We start from the raw sequence: 19,211 nt of genomic DNA, 5'->3' as shown, positions 1-19,211 counted from the left end.
TACCTTTGAACTGTGACCGGCATACCCACATCTTTTCCTACATAACCTTTATCTGGCAAAGAATGCATACATTAAAATTAATAAACATACATTTTGGCACTATGTAGGTACTGACAAATTATTATTGAAGCTTTACAACTTTGACCCCTTTGCATTTGACTTTTCTCTCAGAGCATGTGCAACTAAACTTTGATACTTTGTTATTAAATATCTCAAGTTATCAAGTTTCATAGTATCTCATAGATACTTGTAATGGTTCCAAAGTTACACTGCTTGAAAACTTGGTCATGGACGGATTGATAGAATACTCAAGCCATAACACAAAGTGTCTCTTTGTTGCAAGGACACCCATGCAAGGATACACAAAAGAATGTCACATGAAATGATATTCAATTAGCCGAGCTCTTGCAGCAGCTCCACACGGTGCATGTTCAAGAGGCAGTTGCCAGTCATGATCTTCTTCCATGTGGAACTGAACATCAGGCTGGTGCAAGTCCTTGCTGATGTTGTGCAGAACAGCACATGCCACGATGACATCCCCAGCCCGTATGGGACTCATTTGCAGGCCTTGACCGATGAGGCACCTAAATTTATTTTTTAGCTGCCCGTTTACCTGTTCAACAGTTGCGCGAGTGCGGCTGTGTGATCTGAAAAGAGCAATTTAGAAATACATTGGTTTAGTCATGATTAGGACAACATTCTGAACACACAGAAAAGAACTTCTAACCTCTATGGTTGAAAGATAGGGATAATCTGGCTTGAAAGTAGGGGAAAAAAGGAGCAGCTGTCAAATGATTGCGTATAGAAATCATTCAAAAATATAAGATTTCCGTATTCAAACAATTGCTGGGACTTGTGAACTTAAAGAATCTTTTGTCCAAATTCAGAATGAAATTCTTCTGTCGAGGTGTTTTGCATTGCGACTGATTGACATATTGCTCTACATCGATATGAACAAGCACTGAATTGATCAATATTTTAGCAGTAGCCCTGATAAAAAAATCATGGACAGACATACTCAAGCAGGATTCAAACCTACGACTTCCTGCATGATCAAAGGACAGGCGTCATCTCCACTACATCACCGAACTTTAGCCCGACAGCAAGTGTTGGTTCTAGTCCTTATTTATAGCGTGCAGCGGGTACCGTGTAATTATTCAAATTCATGAAATTCTTCTGTCGAGGAGTTCTTCATTGCATCTGATTGTCAAATTGCCCTATATCGACGTTGATGTAGGGCAATTTTTCAATCAGTTGCAACGAAATTCAGAATGCTTTGGAGTTTTGCATCAGATCAAATAAGAGTAGACATGATGTCAACTGCAAGTGGCTCTTTAATATCAGCTGTCAAAGAATTATGTGATTAACAGTACACTGAATAATGTGGTAAGGTAACCCCAGCGCGGGGCGCTGTAACATCTACGTATTGGGGTTGCTACTGCGGTTAGTGGCAAGGGTATCATTCTGTTGTCATTTCCAACATTTTTCAGAATAGGAATCGCTAACCAATTGCATTTTTAGTACTCTCACAATGCAAAGTGCATACGTAACCTTTCGTAGCCCGATCAGACGCTGTAAGTACGCTGTGCGATACGTACCTACGTACAGCGACTGGGCTGTGTGTAGTTAAACCTTTCGAAACCCTGAATTATATTTCGTGCTTGACATTTCAAAAATATATCGAAATAAAACTGAAAGTTAACAATAGTTGTAGGATTAGGAATTTAAACAAATAAAAATCGAAACTCACATCTTAGCGATATTTTCCATAAAATAAAAAAAAAGTTTACCACTACCACTGACTGTACCAGTACTACTACTAGTACTAGCAGTAGCAGTAACTACCACATAAAAATGAAAAGATGATTATCATCTGAAGGAATGTGCCGACAACTGAAGGTAAAATTGGCATAATCGTGATATAGTCCCCATCACCATAGGCCCCACCGCAGTGCGCGTGCACCCGCGGACTAGGGTTAGGGTAAAGGGTTAGGTAGGGTTGTATTTAATACGGACACGCAGTGGTGGGGAGTATATCACAATTATGCCGTAAAATCTAAAAAAAAAAAAAAAAAAAAAAAAAAAATTGGAAAGAGTTCCTTGTGACCCCTCCCCCCCAACACACACACACACACACACACACACACACACACACACACACACACACACTAGTTTGCCTAGAATGGGTAGATTACTAATACTATTTTTTTCTTCTTTTTTTTTTTTGCTGGTGGTAAACTAAATAGGTTATGGGAATTAAGTCTTCCCATAAATGACGGCATAACCTTTATAGAAACCTTCTAGTTTATTGTTAGTGAAAGGGAATAGTAATTTGTTTATTTTGTGCAAGTTAGTTAGTGAGGAGGGGACATAAGGAACTCTCTCTCTCTCAAAAAAAAAAAGAAGAAAAAATATATGTTTCTTCTGACAAACATTTTCTTCCGTGCCTTCATCATTCGCTGTGACTAAACATGATATAGAACTCTAGTATCACGTATCATCACTAGCTACGGTATCTTTGAATTGGCCACGACACTCCATCGGCACACTGACTATCATTTCCCCCGCTTGCACGGGGCTGGGAGGTGCTTACGAACCGCTAATTCCACAAATGTACCAACATACCTGCTGCAACCTCACTCTAATTATCAATTTCGTCCTCAAAATAACTACCTTTTCGATATTCAGAGTCACCAATGTTCCGTGGATTCTCCCAGTAGTCCCTAGTCTAGCATGCAAGAGCCTCTTCGGTTGTATGGTTTTCTTGGCATTTTCCCCGTAGGCAACAGGCGCTGGCCTAGGTTCTTTAATTATTCACTTTTTCTCTGGAGTGTGTGGGATATCCCTAGAAGTCTCGTCTAACATGCACGAATTTTCACGCCCGCGCAACGCCCGCAATGTTGTATTGCGAACAAATAGACCGGTTTACTAATGATATGCATAATGACGTCAACCCCACGCGACCCTAGTGATTGTAACCAAGTCGGGCAAGCGAAATAAGCGCGGACGCGCGCGCCACACTGTTTTTGCGTACACGTGTGTATTGTCTACGATCATTACTCGCTGCGGATAATCGACAACTTTTGTTTGCTACAATTTTGCTTTGAGATGGCGTCAGCTTCAAGTTCTAGCCAAAGTTCGAGCAAGCCATAGAAGAATTGGACAGTTAAGGAATTAATTGAGTATTTTAGGGATATAGGTGTGAGCACAAGCGGCTACAAGAACAAGGCGGCCGTAATAAGGCAAAACAACGTAACTCAGAATATCATGTTCTGAGAAAAACGAGTTTGAAAATTCAATTGGTTCCCATTTTTCTGTCATAGGAGTAAAACACTTTTGAAGCAGCGAAGTTTCTTAGGCATTAATAAGGAATATCTCGATAAAATTTCAGTAAAATAGGACTTCCCGTTTTAGAGTAATTGCCATGTTTAGAATAGATGCAGCATTTTACCGAATCACAGCACTGTGCTGATGAGTAATTCTAGTTTGCCAAAAGAGCGTATCCTTATACTTACGTTGTGCGAGAATCCTCACGCGGCAACATATCAATTAGGCAAAAGAACGTATCCTGACTTACGGCGCGTAAGCATTCTCCCGCGAAGCCACTTCAGTATGCCAAAAGAACGTATCTTGACTTACAAATACTGCGCCTTAACCCTTTCATCAATGTAATTAGGCAGAATGACGTATCCCGACTCAATGGCAACAACCTCTATCATTTATTTATTTGACAATTTTCTTAACTGGATAATAAAAATCCCGTTATATGTTTTTAAATATATATTAAGAATAGTAAAACACAGTAGCTTGCAAAATTATCGATGCAAGTGAACATTTTCATTTTTTTTTTCTGAAAACTTACCGAGTATGTGCTAAAATGTAATTAGTTGTTACCTACCAATCACCGTAAATTTTTGTTTTTCTTTATTTGCATATACAGTTTATAGTTTATTGAGATGTCCATTCTTTTTTATTATCTTTAAGTGTATGCTTTTTATCCCTTGATGTAAGATTTTTCATTGGGAACATAATTATACATTGTATTTGGTTTATCATTCATGTTGTTTTAACAAAAACATGGATTTGGATTAATATTGACAACTAAAGTACGAGTTTGGGTAAAGTCTGTAAAATGGATTTCATGACACTTCTTATGCCATGTGCTACAATTAAGATGAACTTGAAATATGTATAATTTTTAGTATGACAATGCATGAGTGGCAAAGGCTTACTTCGTTTCATCGGGTGATCGCGTTCGGGTCGGGTGGTCGCGATACACGACCTTTCGTAGATTATATGCCCTAATATACGAAAGGTCGGGAGGAGCATTTGAGAATTAGACCCCTATTATTTACGAAGTATCGGGTACAGCTTACCCGAATCTTCGAGAAAAAGCCAGTGCAAATTTACGAACGTTCGCGTGTTTTATCTCCGAATACGCGATTGTATTCCTATGTATTTACTCTGAAAAAAATTATCACAAGCGTTTGTATACAAGGCTAGCAGCACATAATGCTCGCCGTGCATAACTATGGCAAAGCGATACGTTCGCGTGCGATAAAGTGATAATGCAGGTTTCAATGGACGGCCATTCATATTGTACAGTATGTGCGGAGAAAGTTTTAGTCGTCTGGACTCCGTGGATTACAGCGATCTGGTCCTGAACATCTTGACAACATTGTTATCGACATTATCGTGATTTCTGTCCCCACTCACTTCTTCACTGTTTGTGACAGCTAGCTCATACCACCTCCATGGACTTTATTGGGCTGAATCGTGATATCGGTCCCCTCTAGGTGCGTACGGTGTCTTTACCTCGTGCAAAGTCTATGGAGGTTGATAGCAGTCACCGGCTGCACTATGACGAAATACAAATTATGTACACTAGAAGTACGTGAATGACGGTGAATGGAGTGGGGACCTTTATTGTACAAAACCACATAGTGCCTAGTATCATTTATGGAGACATTCTTTCAGATCACTGCAAATGCTTGTGTTGTTTGACTGAAAAGATGGAATTCTTTTCAGATATGATCAGAATCTACAGTGTTACCGGTGCATGAAAGAATCCCTTCAAAATTTGATAAGAATGTGAAACTTTTTAAATCCCTATCTGAAATATTCAAAACTGATTAGTTTGTTTGGTTGGTCAAATTAGACTCACAGAACTCTGATTAATTGGTTCAGTTCAAGTTCTCTGCTTTACCATCTATATTCTATGTTTTGTCGACCCTATAGACTGTGCAAAATGCAAACTTTGGGATTAAATGAGCATAGATTCTGTGTACGTGATTTTTGTTGCAGACTGCATTTTAACATAATTCAGCCATGCATCTGGTTGCCATAGCGAGCGTACACTGACAACCATGTCTATTTTTTTTTTTTTGCGTGTTTCGCTGTTTCATAGGACCTAATAGAGGATGAAATGTGGGTTTCTTGGCCGCAATGTGCTTAATTATCAAAATAGTAAGTATCCTGTATCACTTCAGTAATACTTAATATTTCTTTTTCTATGTTTAGTAGGACCGATTTGGTTTTTCTTGATTTTTTTTTTTTTTTCGGGCCACCAGATTTTACTTTTGAGCCACCACAAAAAAAAAAAAAAAAAAAAAAAATCAATCGATCGGGCCGCCAAAAATAAAAAATTAGTGCGGAGCCCTGCATATGCCATATATTGTATGTTAGTATGAGTTAGTTTCATTCGTTTTCTGTGATATATCTGTGGTGTACCTGTGATGTATTTAATGTTTATTTTGTTGTGATATCCGATGTACAAAGAATTTCCAGAGTGGACAATAAATCAGTCAATCAATCAATCAATCAATCAATCAATCAATCAATAAAATTAACAAGAATGGAGTTAGCGCGTTTTGCAATAAAACTCTTCATAATTATGTTAACGCTTATAGATTTGCTGTTTTGATCGGAAGTTTAAATATTCATATTCTCCATCCTGTAATGTTATTATTTTATTTAGCCATAAAATTATGTTTCTGAGGATATTTTATACTCTTTTATTTGTTATTGCCATTTTTGTGCTATTTTGTGGCCTGTTTGATGTCTTTTGCTTTGATTTATTCACTGGTTTCGCCGTCCCTGATTCACCCGATACTTCGTCACTTGAATGACACTTTTTTGCGTATAGTCGCGTTAAACGATCAGCCTTATGTCAAGGATTATCTGTATTAAATTGTGATTATTTTACCCTTCCTTACCCGACCCTTCGTATATTAGGGCACCTAATCTACGAAATGTCTGGTAACGCGACCACCCGACGCGAACGCGAACACCCGAAGGAACGAAGTAAGCCAGTGGCAAATATTATGACTGTATGAGAACTGGCAAAAAAAAAAATAAAATCAAATGGGTATTGAAAAAATTGTATAGACATCTGCACATACACTTCGTTTCAAAGACACATACACGCAATTTAATGTGTTGCTATAGAGACTCCTATTTTAATTTCTATCTTTTCTTTGATTTATTTAACGATTTCCATTGAGATGAAAGGATTTGAACAGAAAGAATGATATTTTGTACTCTGTTTATCGTTATAAGTTGTTACTATTTGGTTGATTGCATGAATTGTATCCGTAAGGTTAAAATTTCTAATGATAATATGCCTCAATTCTTTGAACAGCAACAATAATAACAATGATTTATTAGGTAATCATGAATCCAGGTTTTAATGTTTTTAGGTGTAACTTGACCACTCACACATACACACATACACACACACACACACACGCATACACACACACACGCACACACACACAAACAAGCAAGTACAAAAACACACAAAACACACACACACACATACACACCTCAGACTTGTCAGAGTTGCAAACATTCTCTCAGTAGAATAACTTTTAGAAAGACATGACAGAAATGTAGATGCAGAGACTGATTTACATCTTCTAAAAGGTTTATAGGGAAACAATGTGTGTACATCTGTTTCTCAAAGACAATAGCATTACAAAAATCATTTTATTATTATTTTAATTATTTGCAAGTCTTAAAAATATGACATAGATATCTACGCTTTCTTATTAAACTTTAAGAGAGAGTTTGACATGCCATTATGCTTTTATCACATTGAAAGCAAATCAGCAGTAACTAAACGTTATCATGATGGTTAATAAGAAATAAAAAAAAAAATGTAATTTACTTCCCGAGTAAAGTAGCTTACATACGTACCACAGTTGAACAAAACCCTGGGAACAAAATTTTCGACAGAACATAATTGTTTGGGTTTTTTTCTGGAGATTAGTTATACTATTACTATATCAGACCTTCGCATCAATTTTTACCTTGGAAGATCAGAACATCTACAAATTAAAAATTATAAATAGCACACATAACATTTTTAATCCTTACTGTAGTTGAAGATTTAGTGTAGTAAGAAGTAAATACTTGGGTAAAGAACAATTTATGCAGCTTAAACGAAGGGAAAATTTGCAACAGTATTCACTTTAAACACATTTCAATAAACGTCTTATCACAACAGCGATTTGCTGTGCTGCAATACATCTGCGTTGTCTGAGAGCTCCCGGAGGGATTAGGCTCAAAATAAAATATGAAAATTTTGCAGGAAATAAGGTTACCATTTCCCTGGTTTTCTGAAATATGTTGACATGTTTCAATCGACATGATATTGATTTTGAGGGCAAGCATTTACAACAATATTTGATATGAACAAGTGATAGTTTTACCTAAAGTTGATAGTCATCATTTCAAAGGGCAATAAGCCCTCATCATATTTTTTTTTTGAAATAGAATCTTTAGTTTCATATTAATATCAAAACAAAATCTTTCTTGTGCCTTCATAACGTGAAAATAGTCATTAACACTTCGCAGTTGAGTTTTGCGAGTTCTTAATTTAACTGTGAAAGATTTACCTGATCCTATATAAACAATCCGAGTGTTATTATTTTTCTTCTAGAGTTGAATGATCTAGTGCACAATCCACTCCATCTTTCATGACATTCTGACGGGCGTGCACAGCTGTTCTGAAATTTGTTTAGTTGCTCTTTTCTCTGCTTTCGAACTGCTCAGTAGACCACTGCAGGAAAATGTAAAAGAAACGGAAAAGAATTTTTAACACAAAATAAGGCACTCTGTATTTTCCATAAAAGACAGCTAGTTAATTTCAACTCTGCTTTAGTTATATTATGTCATTAAATTCTTCATTAGACATGGTTGTGTGTAACAAATCCTCTCTCACAGACCCCCTCCCACTGCCAAAAAAAAAAGCAAAGGAAATGAGAATGAGTATTTAATATCGAAATACACTCACAATATTCAACATCATACAAATACCCCTTGAGGATATACAAGGCTGTGTGTTTGTTTTTGAGAGAGAATGGTGACTATTTCGTCAGTTTTCATTTAATATTATTTTTTTTATCGCTAAGGAATGAACTGTGAAATGTGGAATTCTCAAATTATCAAAGAGTCATCATCATGGATTCTGCCTTCTTTTACTTTTTCTTTTATAATTCTTCCAAATGCCGGCTTGTGTCGCCAGTGATATGACAAAGGTGGGATTCATTTCTTCCCCCTTCTTCTACTTTTGTTGTATGAATTAAAAGGTGATTATTCAACTTGTACCTTTTATTGTACTTGATACACTGCATTCCTTTTCTGTGCTGGTCTAGGCTGGCGGTTGGTGTGCATGGACACTGAAAAGAGAGACATGGAAATATGTATTTCAACACGAATGTTAATATCATCTAAAGTACACGATTGGGTCTGAATATTTGAACTTTCCATAGTATTTAAAACCACCTAACTTAAGAATAGATATTTGAATTCTATGAGCTTTTGCCCTCAACATTTTTATGGGGAGGGGTGGAACGTATAACATGTATAGGATCTACCATGGCTACAATGCATTTTTTGTATCGAAATGAAAAAAAAAATGTTTTAAAGAATATGTACAGCTGCCTAAAACTGCACAAATACCCCCCCCCCCCCCAAATAAAAATGAAAAGATAAATCAGGCTTCCATAGTTAGCAGGTACAGAGTACCATTAAATATGACTTTATATTTGTAGGCTAATTTTGAGTGGATAGTATTCCTGTATGTATGAAAACACCACAATCATATTCTTCATCCTTTCAAGAAATAACAAACAAGATCTACGACTACTTGTGTTTAACCAAAGATGTAGACCAAACATTATTTGTTGTCCTTGCTTTTCTTGCCAAAGTAATGATGTTAATGTCATTATTAGAACATATCGTCTTCCATCAGTTCATGTTACCACTGAAGACTAAATTCAATTCATCAGTATCAAGCTTTATTGTCATTAGCTTGAAGTCGAGTCTACTGTTTACTATAAAGCTGTTACTTTTTTAGACTTTTAGACCAAAACTGAATTTGAGGTAGAATACGTCAAGTCAATGATAATTACAGTATATTGGGGTCCACTTAATTTATTTGCGCATTGGTAAATTTCTTTTGAAAGTCACTACTTGATCTACTAGACCACTAGTAGTAGTACAAGTATCCTACATTTACATAGTCCTTATTACATTAGTAGAACCACAACCACAACCATACCAATGAGACACGTTTTGCCAAGCTCACCGAAAGGAAAGGCTGTCATACTCATAGCTGTAAGTTTGCTCTTTATTTTCATAGCTTGCTGAGTTTTTTGTTTATTTTCTTTTACTCATTGATTTCTTAAATCTAAGTGAAAACTATTATCGAAAGTACTGGACCCTACTAGCAAAGCGTACTGTCGTCCAGTCTGTACAGCTCAATCGACGTACTTCGCAGGGCTTCTGGTCGGGCTAGATCAAACATAGACCTGATAAAAAAACGTAAAACTTACCGGTGTTACCGCTGATTTTCTTTGTGGTAGCATTAAGTGGTCAAGAGAATATCCATTCCATGACTGCAAAACAGAACAATGGGCATGACTTCATGGTTCACACTGCAGCAAAGCTTGCCTGCCAGTCAACCAGTCGGTGTAACTCTGCTTTTTCAAAAGCTGTTGTCGCAAGCGGCGCGGCAGCAGCGGCGGCACTACATACACTCACTGCCGCGGCTGAAATGGATTATGCAGCACTTCTATTTCATGAAGTCTAATCAGTCTGAGTCTAACTTAAAAAAAAAAAAAAAATCCTTGGAAACATATCGATTATGAGAGATTCGGTGTCTAGTTTAGATTTCACAATCAATCATAATGCTTAAAATCATTTAAGTTTGAAGTGATGCGGTCATACTGTTGTATGTTCCGTAGCAGCGCTGTTTTCCACCCATTTTCAGAACTACTGAAGACAAAATCGAAGCCAACATTCAATAAAATCGAAACTACAGTCCAAATTGCGTTTGATCACAGCAGAATTTTCCCTCATCTAAGGTTGGGAATTGATTTAGAGCCACACGAAATGCCGGGAGGTAAAGTCGAAGTTGATGCATCGCACATATGTACACAACATACACGTAAGTCTACATGTGGGGACGTGTCGGGGACGGCTGCAGCAGCCGACGTTGCAGGCTCGCATCCTTTGTTTGCCCGAGGTTGCGGCCGTGTGCAAAATTAAAGATCTGTGCATACATTAGTAAACCGGCCTATTGCACAAATTTAGTTGATCACATGATCGAAAATGTGTGCAAAAGATGTCACATGACTGATAAGGTGATGCCAAACAGGTTCTAAAGCTATAGAACCCCTTCGGGTGATGCCTAGTTATACTGTACTATTTTACTGGGAGAAAAAAAAATGGGTCATTCGAGTTCAAGTGGTTAATGTAATAATTTTTCTACAGATTTATAAATATTGAAGAATAGATAAAAATGTCTGTGTGTCGCACACAAACAATATTGTATAATGTGACTGATGAACCTAAGTGCAACTTGTAACATTACACTGTATTAGAAAAGGTGTTATTCTAATGATGTTTTATTTTCATTTTATTTTCCACATTAGCAAATAGGCCAAGAATTTAAGACATGAAAAGTATTGTAAGTGGATATAAATTGGTACATTTATGATATAGCCTCTTTGCCACACTGATGAAATGTCATCTGTCGAATATATTATATATATATATATATATATATATATATATATATATATATATTTAATGAAAGCTTTCATAGCACTAGTACATGCACCTATACAATGCTCCTTTATTAAGTTTCATCAAAAGACAACTATTAAATCAAATTTTTGATGAAAAAAAATCACCTCAATTGTATAAGTTGTTTTTTTTTTTCAAACATTGCAGGCTGATCTAAGATTTGGATGTAAATTTTCCCCATTTTGAATTATACTCACTGGTTGTACGCCCTTTGTGCACGATTGTCTGGATTCAAGACGGGGGTCATAAGCCAGGGATGGAGGGCATAACCTGAATCCCCCAACAGAATTCCCTCAAGGGTTCCATTCGCAAATTTCTGTCCAATGATGCTGTTCTGTTGAGAAAATAAAGTTGGAATACAGTTATGCCTTGAATTCAATGAATTCATCATGATAGCATTGTTTCAACAACTCGTATGTTTAGTGCTGTTTGGAATTATTGCAATTTAAGACTCCAATACAAAATATGCGTTTTCCAAATACGAAAAGAAATCTTGTCAAAACTTTAAAACTAAAATGAATTTATGTCATAATTCAAAAGGAAGATGTGTATATTATCATATCAGCTTACAACACTTTAACTTGTATTAGCAAGTCAAAAGGAATAAGCTTGCAGGTATACTGTAAAATTCATATCTATGTCGTCATACCGTACTTCAGGAAGTTTACTTTGAATTTATCGTCAGTAAGGCATTTAAGGGCTACGACACTGATGTGCAAACACGTTTTCTAATAACAACTCATTGGTTATAAATTTATTGATATTTGTACAGTATATATCTTTGTATATATTTTTATTCATGTACAGTAATTGTACTCAATTCTTTTCTTTCATGTAGATGATGCAATGAAAATAAGAAACTGTATATTATTATAACTCAATCCTTCATGTGAATATTGAGTATGTAATCTATGTTATTGTTTGTGAAATTTGTAATGCATGTATGCCTACTGACATCAGGAATAAATACAACAAGGTGTCATTAAAAAAGAAAAAAAAAATCACCTGCAGAATTCTGGAGTCATGTGTACTCCCCGGCCAGCGGGCCACGATGTTTGTAATCTTGAACTCTGCGTTGGAGATGATTTGTACGTTTATTGAGTGACGCCCTTTACGGTTCACATAAACATACTCTTCTTCTCCAAGTGGGGCTCCGCTCAAACACACGTGGGTCCCGTCTACAACACCAACGACGTGCGGAAATTGGGCGATATTGTGAAACTTCACCTGCGTGTTCCTCACGTGCTCCCGAGTGCAGGGGAACTTTATGTACTGAAGTCAAAAGAAACATTTGGAGAAAGTATGTTTCATTTACTCATTGGTAGTAAGTGTATCATGACCTTTTCCATTAGTGTCAAAGTATTTGTATCAAATAAGGAATTACCCTAAGGTTTTTGTTTATGTTTTTGTTTTTGTTTGTTTTGTTTTTTTCAAAAGTGTACCGGTATTGAAAGCCATGCAGAAGGTTGCATGCATTATATCGAAGTTTTACTCAAATATATTTCAGTTCATCGGCATGCATAAATTAGTACTGGTATTGAAATTGTCTGCTTAGGCCCTATAGCTATCAAGACTCATTTCTAGTCCCGTAAGGGTTATATTTTAATCTCAATACTTTTTTTTTTTTTTTTTTTGGTGATTAGCCATTTTGTAAAGAGAGTGAGAAAAGAAATAATAGGACAATGGAATTGAAACCATTTAGAATATATATTCAATGTATATATATTCATCACGCTTTGGCCTGCATGCATTGCTTTATACCCATTTTTGAATGTGTGTGTGTGTGTCTACTTGCTTTTTTTATATTAATGTACATCCCTATGAACGGAAAACTTTTTACAAATCAAAACAGCCTGGGTCTATACAGTTACATGAATATATCCAAATTTCACTTCACAATATAGATACTGGTAACATCAGAAAAAAAAATGTAACAATAAATCATGAAGTAATCTAATTAACGCATGTCGGGGCCTATTTATCACTATTTTTTTTTTTAAGTTTAGAATAAATAAATGAAATTGACATACCTGTTAGTCGTAAAATCTTATAGTCATACTAATTGACAGTATAATCTTAATTGCTATTGAGAACATGTGAACCGCCATCCTCATTTTTTCTTTATTTCTTTCTTTCTTGCTTTCTTTCTTCTTCTTCTCCTCCACCTCATCCTTATCATTGTTGGTGGACCTAAACCCACCATACATTCTTGCTTATTCTCCTCTTTATTTCTACCATAGAGCTCACAGCTCTATGATTTCTACTAATAAAAGTTGTTGTTTATTTCACAACACCACCGCATTTAGGTGCTCCATCCGCCGCGCGATAGATAGACGACAGGAATCTGTGTGACAGACTTAGGTCAGTGCAGGTAGGTGGGCCTTGTCATAGTGAAGGACCGTGAAGGATGTACATGTATCTGTAATACTCCGAGCTAGCTAGATAGCACCTATCAGACCTACAATGCAAGTATTTCAATGTTCGATCGGTACCGCGGACGCCGTGTGTTCTTATACGCCGTATGTATAACTCGTGCGTACCAAACTTTAGAACATGTCGACACTGAACTGGGGTTACTGTGACTACAAAAGTTGGGCCAAAAGTTGGGAGTATTGGCCAATACTAATACCATGGCAACTGAACTCCTATATTCCTGATCAACATTAGATGGACTCTGAAGTAGAGCAAGGTGAATTTCAATAAGTGCAACTGCGACAGTGATTTCGAAACGCTGCCATTCCGAAAAGGAACATTCAGTGAGTTTGAGTCTACGGCGATTTGTAATAATAACACAATTATTACTCAATGGGACTAATGAGCGAGACGCACTATGCTCTCGTTTCGTAATGTTATGCTTTTTGTGTGCTAGCAATAGTAGTATTAAGGAATTTCTCAAAAATTTCATTTCACCGAAATCAAAAAAATATATCTGAATTTAATAGTGTGGCAACCAGAAATGAATAGATGTCACATAAATGGTGAAGTTTCGCATGGAGTTGTTATTGTTTGCGATTCGCGTAGAACTGCTGTGTGTATGCACTGCGGTAGTGGTTTCAGACGTGTATGGCATTCAAAGGCCAATAAACAAAGCCCCCAATCAATCTACATTATTTCTATAACTACAGCCATAGCCTACCAACTAGGTCTTTCAATCTTCAGAGTGCATGATTTTATCAACTGAGATGTGAAGAGTGCTATTTTGTGTGATTTTTAATTGCAAATCATTAAAATACAAGACGTAATTTTAATTTAGGCCCTTGCCTTACAGCTGTAATTTGGCAATTGAGCAGTGCAGTGGCAGTGCACTGAACACTCTGAATCTTGAGTTCTTAGATTATATTTAGATAACATTGATAAATGATATCAATTTGATATGATTGAAACTCACCTCATTTGTCCGTTGACACAGGGCTTTTGTTACCCTCCTCACCACCCTGCTGCAGGTTGCTACACTGATGCCGTGCATTGCAGCACTATTGTCCAGTACGGACCCTGTTGCGTAGAAGCGCAATGCAATGAAGACTTGAAGGCTGGCAGGCACAGCCTGACTTCTGTTGGTACGGTGTTCCAGCTGGCCTGCCAGGTTGTCGATGATGTGCATGATACCCCCACGGTTGAAGCGATATTTTTTGAAGAGGTCTTTGTCATCATAACAACCTAACGGATTAAGTCTGTCCCTAAACACCCTCTCCCTCCTCAGCCCCCTGTGCACTAACATCAAGTAGGCCATCTTTAGCTTGCTTGTGTTGTCATAGTAATGGGAAGTTGTCGCTCCAGCATGTCCTTGGACAGATTTTGACGCTCATGCTGAGCAGCGTCAGAATTGTTGTCGCTCCAGCGACATTTTGACGTCGATCGTGCAGCGTCAACTTTTTATGAAATGCCCTGCAGCGTCAAGTTTACAATTTGACGCTGCAGGGAGGAAGTTGACGCTGAATAGGGGACTTGACGCTGTCGCTCTACCTTTGTGAAACGGGGCCCAGGAAAGTCAATTAATGTGACCGTGCACCTCTAAACGAACATAAAGTCGCACACACTGATTTTGCGTGAGGACTGAAAATAAGTGAAATGGGTCAACCTAGCCGAACTTGACTTTTTCATATTTTCTGAAAGAGCGGGTCTTCTTTTACATTATGCTAAAATTTGGTATCATAAAACGGGCAAGAAAGTGTGTTTTTTTAGCAGTTTATCTCGAACATTTTTGGTAGAATAGTGCGATTAGGTGTGTCTTTAGAGTCCCTTTTTATTTCTGAAAAACCTTGTCCACACTCTTCACTTTCAACTCTAATAACTGTTGAAAGAATAGTGCTACTGCTTTGAAAGCTGGCATTAAGTATGGACAGAATGTGTTAATGGGGCATGCTTAATTTCAGTTTAATCTGATAATCTCTTCATTGTTGTTACTCTGGTGGTTTACTTTCTCTTTTTGTCCCATTCATCGCACAGCCAACACGGTTTGACAAAGATTAAGCGCTTGAATAGACACTGTACTTCAGAGCCTCTTTTATCAGTTCACACTTTTCCTGAGTTTGTGCTTTCTTTCCAATATTTAGATAGATTAGGAGAGTCCATTTGATTTGAGTTATACATCATTTTAAAGCTTAAAGCCTGCTCTTTCAGAATATGGTCTTAACTAAAAATTCATGTCTGGCGACTTTTTGTTTGTTTTGAGATGCAGGGTCACAAATGATAATGCTGACAGTCTTTCAAGACTCTCGTCAGAGGATGTTAGAAGGACGCTGGATCTCTCTTGTTCAGGAACCACTCACACAGAAGAGGACCCTTCGCCAGTAAAAGTTGTTCAAGTCAATGCCATGGAAGTGCGTGATGCAGAGGAAGAGGCTTCAACGGTGGTTCCAGGCATGTCCCTCTGTGAAATCGCCCAATGTCAAAGACAAGATACGACTATATAGCGCGTCATTGAGCTGCTTCAGACACGCAACAAACCCAAATCACGGGAACTGAAGGAGGAAAAGGTCCCTGTGAGGATGCTGGTTCGTCATTGGAATCGTCTAGAGATTTGTGAAGAGGAAGTACTATGGTATGTCAGGCCGGATGACCGCAAGCTGTTGGTTCTGCCGAAGGGCATGAGGAAGAAGACACTGCATAGAGCACACCGAGATATGGGCCACCTTGGTGTTGAGCGGACACTGGCTCTCATGCAAGACAGATTCTTCTATCCAGGTATGAAATCTGTTGTCCAACAATATATCTCACGATGTCGACGATGCACTGTCAGGAAGACTAAGGAATGCAAATCGAGAGCCCCACTGATGCCGATCAAGAGTACGAGACCACTTGAACTGGTTTGCCTTGATTTCCTAAGCGTGGAGTCGTCAGGAGGTGGATTAGAAAACATCTCGGTGATAACTGATCACTTCACCCGACACGCACAAGCCTTCCCCACCAGGGATCAGACGGCATCAACTGTCGCAAAGACACTTTGGAGTAGATACATTGTACATTAGGGCATACCAGAACGCATTCACAGCGACCAGGGCAGGTGTTTCGAGGCAGCTGTAATTAAGGAACTTTGCGAAGTCCTTGGCATGGAGAAGAGCAGAACCACTCCATATCATCCCCAGGGGAATGGAATGACTGAGAGGTTCAACGGAACTCTCCTAAACATGCTTGGAACACTAGAACCTTCACAGAAGCCTAACTGGAAAGAATATGTGGAGTCAATGACACATGCCTACAATTCCACAAGGCATTCATGTACCGGTTACTCGACATTCTTCCTGATGTTTGGGCGTGAGCCTCGCATTCCTCTCGATCTCATGGCTGGAAACGACGATGTTGATGAAGACGAGCCCCAGGAAGTATCAGCCTATGTTTGCGATCTACACAACACGCTACAGGAAGCTTATCGCACTGCCGAGAAACAAGCGGACACTGCCCGCAAGAAAATGAAAGGGATCTACGACACTGCAGCGAGAGAAGCACCGTTTTGCAAAGGCGACAGAGTTTTATTAGCCAATAAAGCCATTATTGGTAGGCAGAAACTCGAAGACAGGTGGCTGGCAACTCCATGGACTGTAGAAAGTAGAGTGCCACAGCAGGACGTTTATGTCATACGTGACAACGAAGGCAATTGCAAAACGGTCCATCTGTCATGCACCAACAGAACACCCGTCAGCACCGACATAACAACTGTCGTACACCGACAAAACATTCTTGGATCAGCACCGAATGACTGCGACTGTTCACGCCATGTTTGCCAACTCCAACTCTCCTGTCCCGAATGGACACTTTTATTCCACCCCACCCTGGTTTCACCAAGGCACATCACGGTTCTCCGTCACACCTCCCCCCAACAAGAGGAAAGTTATGAATGTAACTTTTCGACTGTAAACACCTTCCTTGTAAGGCTTGCTTCAATGTTCGTGCGTACTATTCAGCTTACACGATTACAAAGTCAAATAGTTTAGTGTTGTTTTCTTAAAACCTCACCTGACATACTACACTTATTATTACAGATTTTGAGCCTTATCAGAATCAGTCCACTCCGGCATCATATTGTCCACCTTTAGAACAATATATGAAAACTTGACAAGCCCCCTACAAAACATGTAAATACACAAATCAACAGTCTATAGTAATACACATGTGAAACTGTTTTCAACGGGTGCACATATACGAGTGCACATAATCTGGAAAGATTACACCAGATGTAATCAATCATTTCTCCAGTAGTATCAATATTTTGACTGAGACTGTGCTTTCTGGTAGTCTCGACTGTAATTATATCCTCACATATTTGACCAATAAACTTACATAACTTCAGGCATGAATAGTATTTTGTTTTTGGTAACACATACACTTCATCTTTAAATGTGAAAACCAAACATACACTTTCTTCCTGAAATTGTTCTGACTGTTGCAAAGATATGTCTGTTTTTCCAACACAAACTTTCACTGGAATTTCACTGAATGTGGGTAACAGCACACATTTGTTGATTATAACAAAAGCGTATTTAAACACTATAACACATGTGTACATCTACTCAATGTACTTGCTCATAAATTTTATACTTATGTCAACTCTGCGTCATAAGTTAGCCAAAACAACAACAAAATTTTGAACATCGGACATTTCTTTTTGTCCCTTCACACAATATGTACTGTCAGGCGATAAGATGTTGTAATATAATTATGTGCAAACTCTGGAAAATATCGAGATCATACTCGACACACAAATGTGACGCTGTCACTCTGTAACGAAATACATATACAGGTTATTAATTTACAAAAGTGACATTATAACATTTTGGCTTCTTTATGCCTCACTGTCACTCAACACTTTTTCATTTATACAAAACAACACAAATTCTTTTGTTTTAACACAGATCGGTTGACATAAAACTCAAAATTTGATCAACAGTTTTCCTGTGACTGGCCGGTTGTGTTTTGCTATACTGTTTTTGCATTTGCTAGCATTAACTCTGTAACGTATCGGTATAAATACAAATCTGAATCCTTTGACTCTTTGGTACATTGAATGAAATCACAATACATGTAGAAGTGTGCAACTGAAGCACAACTTTCACTGTAATTTTACACACCACAGATATTGTATCCTGGCGCTTCCTGTAATGTTGGGTTTTCAAAATATCATATAATGCTTGGCGAGTAACACATCAAAAAAACTTTTCAAGCGATGTCTCCTTATAAAGACATAATACTATGTATTGTGTACTAGTACTTTCTCATACTTCCTAGCATCAATCACATACTGTTTTCGTTTGAAACAAACATGATTAGCATAAATACAATTTCTTCCTTCACAAATCCTTGGGAAAAGAAAAAACTGAACGAGAATACATAAACACATGTATACGCTGTCATATAAAAAAAAATCAACATCAGTTTCTTGTCTGTTTTGAGTCTTGTTTGAAATGTTCAGCTTGATGTAGGTTTCACTGTAGATTTGATATAATTATCGTTCGGCAACATTATCAGCGCGCGCACAGTTTCAAACTCGCGACAAAGCGTCTGCTAATTTGTTGTCCTTTCCTGCTATGTGCACAATTCTCAGTGGGTACGGTTGGAGAATCAAACTCCAACGGAAGAGACGCTGATTCTTGTGCTTGAAGCGTTCTAAGAATGTCAATGGG

The 19,211-nt window shown here is 37.8% G+C and overlaps 1 protein-coding gene across 1 annotated transcript; it reads right to left on the bottom strand.

Moving 5' to 3' along the window:
* Nucleotides 1-16: 16 nt before the first annotated feature.
* Nucleotides 17-14,824, bottom strand: LOC140233883 (putative nuclease HARBI1). The gene is made up of 4 exons (XM_072313970.1): nt 14,483-14,824; nt 12,100-12,366; nt 11,292-11,428; nt 17-647 (listed from the first exon to the last, which is right to left on the bottom strand). Exons 1-4 carry the CDS (start codon nt 14,822-14,824, stop codon nt 374-376), a joined length of 1,020 nt encoding a protein of 339 aa, XP_072170071.1. The 3' UTR covers nt 17-373.
* Between the last annotated feature and the right edge of the window lie 4,387 nt (nt 14,825-19,211).

Source organism: Diadema setosum, chromosome 10, assembly GCF_964275005.1.
Source record: "Diadema setosum chromosome 10, eeDiaSeto1, whole genome shotgun sequence".
Classification (NCBI taxonomy): Eukaryota; Metazoa; Echinodermata; class Echinoidea; order Diadematoida; family Diadematidae; genus Diadema; species Diadema setosum.
Note: the sequence above shows the minus strand (reverse complement) of the source record. Positions and strands in the feature narration are given on the sequence as shown.